A 15,789-nucleotide genomic window follows, 5' to 3' on the forward strand; every position below is an offset into this window, starting at 1 on the left:
TATTTAACAAGGACACATTAAATTGATCAAAAGACATTTTGATAATATTCCACATTGTTACTGATGTATTTTGATCAAATAACTGTAGCCTTGGTAAGACACTTCTTAAAAAAAAAAGAAGAAAACATCAAAAAAGAAAACTCCCAAACTTGTATCACATCACATTTGGGGGTCCTTGGCATCAAAAAAAAGAAACAAAACAAAAAAAACAAACTGAAGTAATGAGCCATGCCTCAAACTTTGAGGTATTCACTTGACATAACAGTGGCCGTTGTTTGCAGGGACCAGCCGTTGCCCGATTGCATCAATTTGTCTTTCAGTCCTCCAACTTCCCCAACTTTGAAACCGGCCCCCAGTGGAGAGCAAACTCGATTAGGTCCACAGGAACCAGTTCACAGGATGCAAATTGTTGAATGAAAATGTCAGCTGAACTTCCTGTGACCTTATGGTTTCGATTTTGTGTGTTCCTCTCCCTCTCTATCCGCAGCTCCATCTGCAGTGACTGTCATCAGGAAGGACCGAACATCAAGAAACAGCATCTCACTGTCTTGGATGGAGCCAGAGAGACCCAATGGGATCATTTTGGACTACGAGGTCAAATACTATGAGAAGGTGGGGGCCGTTTAATTTTGACTCGCTCTGGGCACTCACTGCATTAACGTTTTAATTTGAAGTCATCCAGTTCTTTTATTTGGCCTCATTAGGAATCTTGGTCCAGAGTGCACATCCATATACCTGGGAGCATTTCAAGTCATTAGTGAATGTGGTTTAATTTGATTGTTTGAGGTGAAATAGATTCTGTCTGCTCTGCTGAGAGACGTTTGCCTGAAATGATTTTTTTAACCAGGTACTAATGTTCTCAAAATATATGTCTGTTGGGCAGACCCTTCAGCCACCTGAACAGAATCACCCACCTGTTCACTATTCACTATGAAACTCTATTAGAACTCTATAAACCAGTGGTGAGTGGGCCTCGATGAAATAGGGTGGACCTCTCAAATTACATAATTTTACAATACATTGGATAAAAGTAATTTGACAATTAAGATTAGTTGAATCTGATTTATTGTCAACTAACAGTTTCATGAAAACAACAATATCAATTCATAAATAAAATATCCAATGAACCGAATAAGAACAGTAAACAAAGATAAAGCATATGAAAGGCTGGGCAGGACTTGAGACTAGCGTGGAATTGTATTACTTAAATCACTGCTTTCTGCTGCTTCTGATGGCTTTTACAGGGAAAAGCTGGCCATAACTGCTGGTCTAGGATCAGTTTTCTCTTTAATAATAGCATATTGGTGATTTGGCAAGCGTTCCCCTGCATTTCTGTGTTTGCGTTCTGAAAAGCGTCAAATGTTTCTATTTACAACATGTTTTGCAGTTTGGAGCAATGTAACCAATCACAGACATGTACGTTGTTTTTCATGCTTGACCAGCGGCCACATACAGGCTCCAAAGTTTCGGAAGTGACATCCGATAAATTCATGTATTTAAGCGATTATTATTGTCATGTACGCGTGATTTTTTTTTTTTTTTTTTTTTTTGTCTCATTTGATTTGGTGGACCAGCCGTCAATCTGACCACCCTGGCCTTTATGTAGCCTCGCCACTGCTATATAAACATAATGTATAATATTCAACACAGGCTCATTGGAAAAAAAAACGTACATGTGGCAAATTTTTGCAAAACGCAAAATACGTACCAATACGGACATATCACTGCAGTTTCCAACAGAAATGAACACTAGAAGCAGTAAAACATCAAGCACTTTTAATAGTTTTCACACACAATTATGATTACAGGGGCAGATTATGGATTAATAAAGACTTGTTTTCACACGGCTCCTCGCACGATTAAATGACATCCTCAAAACACTTTTTACCATAGTGCATGATTTGTAAACAAATATATTTTGGAGTTTTCATCACTTAACCAGCTCCATATGTTCGGTTTTACTGATGTACTAATCTTTCTCAGTAACTCAGCTGGTACAGAACTGTACTTGTGATGCGAAGAGCTCGAGTATGAATCCCATGAAAGACGAGTTCAGCAAAAGAGCTCAAAGACAAGAGTTTAAAAACAAGCTAAAATGCCATGGTTACGATTACGTTTTTATGTCACATTTGCTTTTGTTAACACTATCGGGTAGGTTGTAAGGTGTATGTTATTCTAAAATGGAGCATTAATCTTTTAGCGCCACTCATTTCAACTGTGGTGATATGTACAAACTCCAACGTAATAAAACGTTGCCATATTCACATTCATCTGTTCCAGAAAAAAACTAAACACGCTTTTAGCGTTTGGCAAAAATGTTGCCACAGGTAAGTTTGAATAAACTAATATATATTCTGTATTAAAATATCACAAAAATACTTACAAATTTGTATACCAAAACTAAAACACAGAAATTAAATTATTTACAATATAGCTGTGTTAATTATATCAATATGGTTGTTGTTGTTAATAATAATAACATTAAATATACATATATAGAAATATGCAAAATAATAATAATAATAAAACCAGTCTAGAGCCAGTCAACTTGAACCATGCAGTCTACAAATTTTATTATTTAAACAGTAGACAAATTATTGTAATTATATAAATCATAATAATAACGCTTGGCCTCTGTGAGCTTACAATTCATCAGCATTGTGTATTTAAGCCTCAACATTCAAAATCAACGAATATGAACATGCAGATGGATTATTATTATTATTATTTTTTAATTTGTGACTATCTATTTAGTTTTGTTTCGAGAACTCTATATCCTATCTGAGTCTGCCTTCTGCACCAATTTTCTTTCAGTCTGTGTGGGAAGTGCACAGGCAGTTTTAGAGGAAGCATTGCTTAGTACTCACTGACCAGGTCAGTTCATTTTAAGCCTGCTTAACAATCTGTGAAAGTGCCAGATGATCTCGGCTTTGGTCTTGTAACACTGGAGACACTGATCTAAACACCACCTGCCCATTAAAGCCCTTGTGGGCTACAAGCCCCTGCTTGCCCATCTTAAAAAAAAAAAAAAAAGCCTTAACACAACCTCTCCTCTCCTGTCACAACCCACTCCGGTCGGCCCTTCCGCTGGTTTCCTACAGATGCCATATGATTAATGAGCCGTAGTCTTGATTGAGGGTTAGTTTTGTTGTAGCGCTGCTCTTTTAGGGTCAGTTTTCAGAGGACTCTTTCATGCTGTCAGATCTCGTGATGTCTTCTGCTCCTAGGTGAAGTGGGTAACGTCTCCTTCGCTATAAAGAAAGCGCGACTCTGAGTTTGGAACTTAACTGGGCCCTGACTTTGTGGGAGACTCCTATCCCGAACTGGCAGGGGATCTGAGGGTGTGAAAGAAAGCCCTAGAACAGTCTCCAATGGCAACCATCCAGAATTCCTCCCGCAGAAAAAACATTCCGTTAGCTTTGTGGATAAATGGCTTGACTGTATGACCACACAGAGACGCACATAGTGAAATTGTAGACAGGATTTGGTGGTCTCCAAGACATGGTTCATCTTCATCATGACAAAAAGGTCTTACAAGTTCAAAATTGAAAGCTCATGCCAATACTGTAGACAAGCATGCAGCTCATTTCAGTCTGTGCTTTCCACTCTCCAAATACTAGGGCTGAGTGATTATATCTAGACATTTATCAGCCTTCTGACAATTTATAATATATCTTTTGAGATTTATGTATTTACTTTGAGGTGGCTGATTTCAAATGAATTTCAATATATTTTTTCAACCCAACAGTCATTGTGGCCAAATTATAACACAGTTAAAATACATTTTGAAAAGATGCATTTTTAAGATTGTATGTTTAATTATTATTTTAAATGTTATGTGTTGAAAATAAACTATCTATTCAAGTTTATTGAATAGATACAGTTTAAACTGATTCATGCAAACACATGCTTTTTGTTCAACTTAATGACCCTTAAATGAAACTTAAAAATGTACATAATAGTTGCTTCATTTTATATTCTGGCAAAATGAGGACTACTCTTCAAAAGTTTGGGGATGGTTTTTTTTTTTTTTTTTTATGTTTTTAAAAGTCTCTTATGCTGACCAAGGCTGCTTATATTAAATAGAAAAATACAGGAAAAACAGTAATATTGTGAAATATTATCACAATTTATAATAAGCTGTTTTCTATTTTAATATATTTAAAAAATGTATTCCTGTGAAGGCAAAAAGCTGATTTTTCAGCAGCAATTACTAACCATTGGCACATGATCCTTCAGAAGTCATTCTAATATGCTGAAACATTTCTTGTTGTTATTATTATTATTATTATTATTATTATTTTTGTGGAAACCTTGATCAACATTTAAATTATCAGCATTAATTTGAAATAAAATAGTTTTTATTACAATATAAAAATATTTACTGCTACTTCTGATCAATTTAATGTGTCCTTACTTTTTTTAATCTCATTGACTTAAACTTTTGAACGATACTATGTTGTGAATATTCAAAATATCCCCCAGTCATAATGAAAGAATATCTAACAGTAAGCATTATCTGTTAAGTTATTTTGACAGGGCTCTCAGAGTTAACTGGGGATTTATTTCCAAACAGGGAATATTATTACGGCCTTAGATTTACCGTATGAACATAAGCACTGAAGAAAAAACAAGCGTTATGTAACCTAAGCTTCTGCAGAATGAGCTAATAAGTTAGCCATAGAAACAGTCTGAATTGCTTCAAGAAAGTTAGGCCTGCATGTTTCACGTGGAAACTTTATGAGTTGACCTTTTGAGGATAGCAGCTCAACTCTCTTGAGCCGAGTTACACACTCAGAATGTGTTCATCATTCACATTAAATCCAAATATGCTGATATTGGTTTTCCATCTGCTGGTGAAAAAGGAGTGTTTGTTAGATTCATTGGACCTTGCTTCCTAGTGAGGACTTTTGTGATGTGTCTTTCTGTGAGATCAGTGAGGCCCAAATCTGGCTGTGGAAATGCGTTCGCTTGGCCCTAATCCCCTTATTTGCAAGCAAAAGGCAGCTCATCGTGGGCTATTTTCCCCCGTCTGGCACAGGTACACTCGGGGGCTCCTGAAATCCTCCATGTCTCATTTGACCCTGGGTGGCACAGTGTTCCCCGTTCACAATAAAATCGAGTCCTTCTCTCCATTGATTCCTGTTAATTACACAACCTTGTGAGGCATTGCTTCATCAGGCATAGCTGGAGTCGCCCAAATCCTACACAACTGGTGCTGCCATGTGGAAAAGCCAGGGACACCCTCGGTAAGACCCTTGGTGCCCCTTGATCTAGGCTGGCAGAGGATAACAAGCCACCTTCACCCTCACAAAACACACACTGAGAAGGAAAGGGGGCCCCAAATCTTCTTACCGGATTCACTGACGCACTGGCCGCAGACTTGAACATATAAACCTCATAAAAGAGAGCCAGATTCGCTAAGTGACTTTTCAAAGAAAAATGTGGCATCAACGGGCAGAGTTCAAAAACACCATGATGTTTACACTGCATAATGTTGTATAGCGCAAAATCAAACAAACTGCGCTTAATGGATTCTCAAAAAGGCATCGGGATGCATGGTAACCGGAGTGATGCAGCTCCTGTGAGAAAGCAAGAGGTCCAATCCGGAGGTCCAAGAGGTCCATGTTGCTTCACTTAAAATAAATCTCTTTTTGATTATATGCCAGAGGGGAAATACTCTGCTCTTTGTGTGTATATATCAAACTAACAAAGCTATGAAAGAGGAAAGAGCCTTACAATTCAAGCATCTCTAAATACTTGAGCGCACGGGCTCATGTTTCCCTGACGTTACAGCATCCCGGTCGCTCTCGTCTTTTTGGCAACACTCACGAATATGCGTTTTCAATGTTCTTCATGCAAGTGAAATGGTGCACATTTATGAATTTTTTTTATATTTTTTTTTCGTTTATCGTACTGATCTCACAGTGTATTTGAGAATGTTTATTTCTCGTCAAACTTAGATGGAAGGAGTGCTTTGGAAAAGCCATTTCATATTTACAGAATTTTTTCTTTAGAGGAGAGGAAGGCTGTAAGCCCAGATTGCAATATTTAGACTGTCAAAGTAGAACATGACAAGCATATTAAATTCCACCAATAGCGCACTTGCCGAAAAGTAACAATTGCACGCCTTGTCAAACCCCAGAGCTGGGAGGTGGCTGATGCGGACCTAGGACATATGGTAAGAATATATTTTTTGCAGCGAAAATTTAGACACACCTGTATATGATTTCCAGCTGATCACATGATGTCGTGAGCAGTGAACGGTGACACCCTGTGAAAAGATTTATGACTCGAACAGAGACGCATACAATATGACACAAGGTATTGGTTTCGTCTTCCGTGGCAGAGTGAATTTATATTCGAGGCCTCCTCAAACCATAAAACCTGATGCGCTCCATTTGTGGCTTTGCATTCAAAGTCCAAAGATTTGAAATGGTTTCTGTGCTGCGTTCGGGAAAGAAGTGGGAATGATTGTCGTCAGATCCAGATCAAATGTGATGTTTGCATTAGTCACTGGGTTTCCACTAGAGTCCCGCTACATCATATGGATGTTTCTTTCCATCATGGGTTGTGTCAGTAGACATCCTACCGCATTTATAAAACTGCTAGATATACAGATGAAATCACTTTTTACAAACAAATGTCCTCTGGTGACACTTACAGGCTCTTCGGGGACCCCAGAAAAGAGCTGTTTTGGATTAGTTCTTCATTCAAAAAGTGCTGCGAGAGGAGCCGAAATACCAAAATATTGCTTCTGGGGCTGTATTATACAAACTTCCTATCTTAATTCTTGACTTAAGATTTAAAAAGTTCTATTTCCGTCCTGAAATTGCCATGGTTGCTAAACAGATAGGATTTAGAGTTGGGATGTTTCTGTAATATCAACATTATCACATCGCAATTCTTCCAAAGCTCAGCCGCACTGACAGATGTAAAGTCAAGTATAAGACCATCTATGGTCTAACTCCACCATCGCTGCACGTACTGGCTCTTTGTGAAAAGACATGTGCATAAAAACCATGCAATCCTGATAAAATATGGCTTTTCATTTGTTTTGAATGTTCTAAGTAGCATGTTCAAACTAATCCAGCGGTCTGGTTTTGATTTGTATAAGTCTGGTCAATGTCAAATAATATTACTTATGTGGTGAAATGTGTATTTAAGCCGTTAGGACGCATATTGTGCGTGCATATTTGTTTCTTTTATTTTTTGCTTTAGAAATGTTAGAAAATTTGAGGTCATGATTTCAACATTTTAGCCAAATTATTTGAGTGACTTGGTCTGTTGTTATTTATTATTATTATTTTTTTAAATAATACTATATTATTACTATGTAATAATCTACATATAATTTTACATTGTATATATATTATATATAATTCCACAATTATTTATATGACAACATTCTATTAACATTAATCATAATTTCTCAAAATCAAAACACTTAATTTCTATGGGTTGTTGTCTCTTATTTTCACCAAGGCTGCATTTATTTGATCAAATAGTAAACATTATAATATTGTGAAATAATATTAGAATTTAAAACAGATGATTTCAGTCATTCATTCTACTTAAAAATCCAGTGTGTTACTTGCCGTTGCTTTCTGAAAATTACTACCAATTTCTGAGTGAACAATTTGAAGAGATCATAACTCAATTGTCTTTAGTTTACAGTAAAAATAGTAATATTATGAAATATTATTGCAATTTAAAATAACTGTTTTCTATTTTAATATCTTTTAAAATGTAATATATAAAGCTGAAATTTCAGCAACCATTAATCCAGTCAGTCACATGCACATTCAAAATATATTCTAAAATGTTGATTTAGACATTTATTTTTTAATGTCGTGCTGCTTAATATTTTGTTTGTGAAAACCATGATACATTCTTTTTAGGATTATTTCATGAACAGAAAGTTTAAAAGAACAGCATTCATTTTAAATAGAAAACTTTTATAACTTTATCAATGTCTTTACTGTCACGGCTGATCAATTTGATTCACCCTTGCTGAATAAAAGTATTAAATAAGAAAATATTTAAGGCGAGACACTACAGGTGAACTAGCAGATATCACCATGAAACTTTCCCAGTTGATTACCTACATTAAGATGAGAAAAAAATGTATTACAAGTTTTCTGTAATTGAATGTTTAAATATGCAAATCAGGCAATATCTAATTAAATATGCGCTAATTTGCATATATTTTAAAAAACAAAATCTGAGTATTGGATAAAGCCAGGTAAAAATTATTTTTTCATTGTGTTCACATATTAGATGGGAAAAAAAATTACAGAGGGATTTATGGATATCTACTTTTGTTATCCTGTAAATCAGAATGTACTGTCAATAGCCTTAAAAAAAAATTTTTGCCATGTTTTTTGGAATAAAATGTTATATAAATCAGGCTAGGAATAATATATTTACAAATCCCTCTGTAAATGTCTTCATAATATAACTAGATACAATACTGGAAAGTTTGATGTATATAGGTGCTACTGATGTGGAGATTTCGGACTTGGAGTATGAGAGAAAGGTCATTTTGAGAAAACGGGCTTTAAAGATTTATCATCAGCCAATGAGATTGCGCATTCAGCCCTTTTACTTTCAGGATTGGTTGCTGATAAAAAGGAAATGACCATATTTGGATCCGACAGGATTGTACAGGAGAGAGAGCTTCCTAACGGTGCATGTGATGACAGGGTGCCTTTCCAACTTTTGTTGAATTTATGAGAAATCTACAGACGCAAACAGACAAAGTGTAATAAAATAAAGACCTAAATGTGTATTTCTGACTTTTTTTTCACCACAAGTCTGAAAGAAGACATGTTATTGAAGACAAATATCCAAAAATCTCAAAATTGACCAGTAAAAAAAAAAACGATGATTTTTCCGCCTGCCGTGTCTCGCCTTAATAAGAAAATGTGGGCCGGGACTAGTTTTTATCCAACGGGATTTGAATTGATTAAGTGGGCATAATTTAATTTTGATTGAAGCTTAATAATTTTTTATGTAAAAATAATTTCCTATTCTAGTAGAGGCATGTTTACCACCTACACTGAAAACAGCTGCCTGGGATTGTTACTTATATGGATTGACTTGCCTTAGAGGGACTTAAGAGCAACTCAAGGCCACTTACGCAAAGCCTTGTCTTAAACAGTAATAATGAGCATTTGAAGTAAATCATATCTCATTAGAGACATACAAAGACCATCTGACCATACGAGCGGACAGGAAAGGGACATTTCTGGACGAGAAAATGCATGCCCATCGGGAGCATCTAAGGCTAACTGGGACAGTGCCAGCTCATCTTAATATACTGCCACCTTTGGTTCACATTTTTATGGCTTTCCTAAAGATTTTTGTGGTACGTTGATCCTCTCTACAAGCAAAAAAACCCAACTGATTTATGGGGCGTCTTTGCTTTCAAACCATTGTTTCCAGATGTTTCTCTGACTGGAAAAAGAGGCAGGAGTGGAATGAGAAAGAGCGGAGGTTTCAGTTGTTTATTGTAGGAGTCCAGAAAAAGGGGGAAAACATCCCACAAACAGAAAGATCACTCATTTGCCGGCATTATCCAGCACATTCATCCATGTAACTTATCAGTCTTCAGCCATAGCTAGTGTTATGGCAAAACTTCAAAAGTTAATTTGTGTTTTGCTCTATCGTTGACCTCTAAGAATAGCTCACTTGTCCACACTGTAGATATTGAATTTCCCCACGCTGAAGTAATTAATGGCAAATGAGATTTGAGAGCATCTTTTTGAGGGTCGGTAAACATGTAACAGATCAAGCTCTATTGGGTTTCATGTCTAGACTACACATGCTAATAGGATTCTTGATGCGCCAAGGTATGGACCATAATTGTCAGACGTCACTATAGATGAGAGATGTAGTGTACAGTTACATACGCTGGATTTCTTTGAATATCCTCTGCTTATCCACTAATCAGAAACCAATAAAAGAGCAATAATAGCCACATTTATAACAATGTGAGCAAATAGACAAGAAACAAGGCTTTTAAAATGCTAAAACAGATGTAAAATGGATTACACTACCAATTGATCAAAAGTGACATTAACGATTGTTGCATTGTTATAAAAGATTTTTAAAAAATATTAAGCAGCCCAAATATTTTGAACATTGATAATAATAAGAAATGTTTCTGGAGCACCAAATCAGCATATTAGAATGATTCCCGAAGGATCATGTGAGATAAATGATGCATCTAAATTTACATTTTAATAAAAGTATATTACAACAGAAAAAGTATTGTTTTCTTGCTAAATATACTCAATGATCTTTTTTTTTCTTTTTCTTTTTCGTTTAATTTACAACTTCAAAAAACAAACAAACTAAAAAATGTTTTTACAGTGTATTTTTGATCAAACAAATACAGCCTTGGTGAGCATAGAGGCTTCTGTCAAAAACATTAAAAACCCTTACCGACCCCAAACATCTGACCAGTGGTGTATATGGGATTATGAAGTAAAATATGTTGTGAAAAGCACTTCAAGTTGATATTATACATTATAATAACCAAGAATATCATAAAAGATACATTTGAGTCACCATTAACCTCATTCATCAATCTAGCATTGTTGTTGCAGGCAAAAGATGCTCAGATGTTTATGCTTTGCTGAAATTAATTTATCTCCTTTCTGTTTTCCTCTTGGATTATTTCCTACAGCAGGAACAAGAAACCAGTTACACCATCCTGAGGTCGAAGGGCACAAATGTCACACTGAACGGCCTAAAACCCGACACCACGTACCTGCTGCAGATCAGAGCGCGCACCGCTGCCGGTTACGGCGGGACCAGTCGCAAGTTTGAGTTTGAGACCAGCCCAGACTGTAAGCATTTACTTACTTCCTATCATACTCTTCTCTATTTACAGTCACATTCCCCCAGTCACCACCGCCGGATTTATTCAATCCATTCACAGCTGTGCAGAACAAAGAACAATATAGACAATAGTCACAATTCTCTTGGTTTCTCATCTCACACACTGTCTAGCAAGTCATTCACACAGTAAACCACTTGGTTAAAACGACACATGCTGCATCTTTTGTCCCGTAATGGCTGGCAGCTGTTGTCTGAAACACTATTAAACACTTGTAAACCCTATATTGTAGAGCAGCATTGCTGAAGGCCTTTTTATCTAATGAAACATTTATAGGAAATCAATGCACACTCATGTAATGAAATGATACTGTGAGTGGCTCTCCACAGGTTTCTGGGCATGATCAGAGATCTATAGGCGCCTCTACACATATAGCTGGTGCGAAATATACACCGTGGCACAACTGAGATCATAACTCATGCAGAAAAGGTCTGAATATGGAATTGTGTGTTTCAGTCACTAGATATTCCATAATGAAAGAGATAAATGTGTATATTTTGTGTTAAATATTCATTAGCTGAAAATGAGTAGCATCATAAATGTTAAATGATTGGTAGAAGTTTATTCTCAACATTGATTTATTAATTAATCTTTATTGAGTTATTGGGGAAAAAAAGCTACATATCTAAAAAGGAACAAGGTTCCTTTCCCTAGGACCAATTTTGGATTAATTTGTTCAGTATGTTCAGAGGTATTGATTTACATCAGCATGCAACCTCCTGCTGCTTCCATTCTCTCACAAAATGATTTTTTCTTTGTCATCACTCAATTGGTGTCAACACCATCCAATAAAAAAACAAACAAAAAAAACAACTGTGCTCTCATGTCACGTTTATGATAAATATTTAAAATCTTGCATTCAACTTTGTTTAAGGATGGATTCAGAATACAGGATTGTTTCAAACTTACTGTCATCTCCTGAAGGAAAACAGACGGTGTTTATGGAGCTAACCAAATAACTGTATTTTTCACATGACACATGTATTTAAATGCAGACACAGTTTTGTTTTTCAGTTATTTTACTGTAGCTACATCTACTTCAAATGTGGAAAATTACCTAAAAATTGCACACAAAAATATGCACACAATTGCTTAAAATTTAAATTCACAAAAAAAAAATCACCAGAGCCTGTGTGACCCTGTTAAACTTTTAAAAAGAGTAAATACAGAAATAATATACTTAAAAAAAAAGTACATACTTAAGTACAGACTGAATGAAATGGTTTTGGACACTTAATTGCATGTTAATTGCAAATAAATGAAAAAAGTTTAATATGCTAGTTAAAATTTAGTACATCTTTATATGTAATTTCATAATTACTTTTATTGTTGTTGAAATATGGTTAAAGTGTACTGCTGAATGTTCTGGTGTGTGTAAAGCATTGTTAGTTCTGTCATTATCAGCCTCGTTCAACGAGTCAGTGTTTCCAGAAAACATAGTTCTAACGAACATTCACAAACAGCATCGCAAAGTTGTGTGTTTGGAACGACAGCTCTTGACCTGTGGTTAGAAGCAGAGTTTCTTATTTGTTTGGCATGTGGAAACAATAAATCCTTATCTTGAGCCAAATAAGCAAGCTGACATTCAGTACAATTTATATCTTCTATTTAGAATCGTTTTTAAAAAGTGTACATAATGGTTACAAATTGTTACAAAAAACATGAAAGTGTACTCTCTTTAAGTATACACTTAAGTGACCTTTTATTTCATTAATATTGTATTATCTGCATGTGCAGTTTTAAAAAAATATACTTTTAAGATTTGAAATACCCTACAAGTGCACATTCTATACATTTAAGCTCACTTCTGTTTCCACAAGGGTATATAGATCTTTTTGATGTTAATTTCAGTATGAAGTATTCAGTTATGATCTGAGGACAGGGGGTTTAAGGGGTTAGTGGCAGATAATGTAATTATTTTGATCAAATAAAGAAAAACAATCTAATTAAATGTTACATTTGTGTTAATTGACCTTGAGCAGCAAAGAAAGCCCTTGAAAAGCTACATAATCTGTCCAATGTGTACATAAAAATCTTCCTCTCTCTCTCTCTCTCTTTCTCCCCCAGCCTTTTCCATCTCCAGTGAGAACAGTCAGGTAGTGCTGATCGCTATCTCCTCCGCTGTGGCCATCATCCTCCTCACTGTAGTGCTCTACATTGTGATTAGCAGGTCTGTCTGTCACTCAAACCACAGTCACGCAGGGCTTTAAGTGTGCCCATCTTGAAGCTGTCACTTTGCTGTCTCAAGTCTCTCCCCAGGACCCTTGATCTCCCCCCCCCCCCCCCCCCCCCTTCAGATATGAAGTATGAAAATGTGTGCCCCTTCATTTCTGCTGCCTATAAATAGTTGACGATTCACTTGGCAGAAGCTTTGTTTTTTTTTTGTTTTCTGCCCCTGCTTTGCCGAATGTAACGGGCACCCTGAGAGTCAAGTGTCATGTCATGAGGGGCTGATTTTGGCAGACTGCACTGCACTGAATCTATGGCTTATTATAAGACCCCAGAACACTGTCATGCCTCATAGCAAAGCAAAACAGTCAAGTTGTTCCTGGCTCTGACTTTTGTCTGTTCAGGTTTTAGTTTCTTTGTACATCGTTTAGAGAAGAAAAATGTTCCAATTAAAGCTGTTAAGAATAATTAACGCTTTTCATCACTTTAATTGACAGGTTGTGTAGATACAGCAAGTCCAAACATCCAGATGAAAAGAGGCTGCCCTTTGGCAACGGCCACTGTGAGTATATATATATATATATATCTTATAGACTGTATATCTATTCTTCAGTCTTGCAAGTATTCAGGATCTTTCCAGGCATTTAATACCCATTCCTTAAAAATATAGTAAAAATAAAAACAAAGTTTTGCTGTGGTATTTATTTTTAAATGTCAGACAGCCCACAAAAACCCAGTAACGACTAAGTAATATCCTTTGCTCCAGAATTACAGCAAGCCAATTGTCCATATGCTACCATTTTTCACACTGGCAGAGGTATCAGGAAGGAAATTTAATGGAGGCCTATTTCTCTTAGATTAACCTGCATGAGCTGCCCTGTAGGACTATAGCTTAGGTAACTGATTAGGTCATCCATAATAGACCTATCCATCTTGAAACCCAGCAAATTATGTTTCTTGACAACCTTAGCTTCCTATCCTTTAGATTCAAATCAACAATATATCAACAAATCAAAATTGTGACGGAATATGGTATTTTTTTCCACTGGACCTTCCAAGCACAAGCATCAGTATTTTTACAGTGCAAAGTTAGGGTTTTTTCTAACATCCTAACCCAAAATACAAACAAAATGTTGAAGATAGTTGCAGTCTCAAAGTCACCATAATCTCATAGGGCCCTATTTCAACGATCTAAGCGCATGGTCTAAAGCGCACAACGCAAGTGCACTTAAGTCTGAATCCACTTTTGCTAGTTTAACGACGGGAAAAATGGTCGGCGCACCCGGCGCATGGTCTAAAAGGGTTGTCCCTATTGTCTTAATGAGTAATGTGTGTGTTTTGGGCGAAACGTGCAATAAACCAATCAGAGTCTCATCTCCCATTCCTTTAAAAGCCAGTTGTGCTCGCACCATGGCGGATTCGCTATTTACATGGTGGAATTTGCAAGCAGAAAAACTGAACGAAGAAAACAGAAAACTGTTTCTCTAGCGAGGAAACGGATCTGTTCGTGCACGAGGTTAAAGCGCACAAGCAGACCACATACGGGACAAAGTGTGACGTGCGTTGTGGATCTGCCTATAGGCGCACATTACTAACGCGCTCTTTAAATAACAAAAAATATATTGCACCATTGACTTTAGACCAGGTTTTTGTTGGTCAATAGCGGAGTCTATTTCTGTTGCCTCAAAATAGCAACGTGCCAACAATGCGCCTGAACACACTTCATTTTCAGACCAGGAGCCCATGGGCACACAGATGGGCGCAAATGCATTGTGAAAATGATAACTGCGTTGGGCTGAAACTAGCAAAAACACTTGCGTCGCGTCTGTAGCTGCATTGCTCCAGGTGTATGATAGGGCCAAATATCTTTAATGTATAAACATCTCTTTTCAGATCACGTGTGCACTAAAATGACAATAACCCAATTAATTCCTTTTGAACAAAAGCAAAAAAAAATCTGTCCTACCTTTTTCTCATCCGAGAAGCTGTTTCACTCAAATATGTCACAATAGAGAAGAAAAGATGATCACAATTTCCGTTTCATGTCAACTTTAAGGTGTGGTCGCATTTTATCGTTGCTCTGAGAAATTTCAAAAGCAAAATCCAGTCATTTGAATGGGAATCGGAACGATGAAGAATTTCAGCTGATGGTCATCTGGTGGTAAAGAAACTTGTTTATGCAAATTTTGCATCTGGTTTAAATTTAGTGAGACACAAATTCGCAGTGCAAACCAATAGCAAGCCTATTGATTCAGCATTGACTGCTGTATGGGCAGAGATTCGTAACTTAGAAATAAAGCAAAACTGAAGAGAGACACTCATTCTGGTGGTATCTCTGTTAGGTTTGTACAACACTACACTTACGTAATTATAAAATGGTCAGAGGCTTTTAGAACGCAGTTATTTAGAGTTGGTTTTGTTGTTATTATTTCTGCATCATTCACCCACGTATTTTGTTACATCTGGTCCTGCATTCTTTCACCTGCGAAATTTAGCTGAGCAAAGGTAAAAGTGACCATACTTTTAGGTGTGTTGTCTGATTTTTTGTTATTGTTTTTTTTTTTTTTTTTGTCTTGTGAGCGTCATAATTATTTAATAAGAAAATAGGAAAATCTCCCATTACATTAATAGAATGTTCACTGAATACTGAATTATGATTGTTATTCTTTTCTACATCTATTTGCATGCCAAACTATTACTGGTCATTTATTTCT

The 15,789-nt window shown here is 36.3% G+C and overlaps 1 protein-coding gene across 2 annotated transcripts in view; it reads left to right on the forward strand.

The window, feature by feature from the left end:
* Positions 1–15,789, forward strand: part of epha3 (eph receptor A3) — a 130,437-nt gene that overhangs the window by 79,748 nt on the left and 34,900 nt on the right. For both annotated transcript variants that reach the window (XM_084122109.1, XM_084122108.1), the window contains exons 6-9: positions 488–612; positions 10,694–10,856; positions 12,974–13,076; positions 13,573–13,637. In XM_084122109.1, the coding sequence (XP_083978235.1) occupies positions 488–612; positions 10,694–10,856; positions 12,974–13,076; positions 13,573–13,637 (456 nt within the window). The remainder of the gene's footprint in view (positions 1–487; positions 613–10,693; positions 10,857–12,973; positions 13,077–13,572; positions 13,638–15,789) is intronic.

The sequence above is a fragment of the Abramis brama genome (genome assembly GCF_963993115.1).
Source record: "Abramis brama genome assembly, chromosome: 8".
Taxonomy (NCBI): Eukaryota; Metazoa; Chordata; class Actinopteri; order Cypriniformes; family Leuciscidae; genus Abramis; species Abramis brama.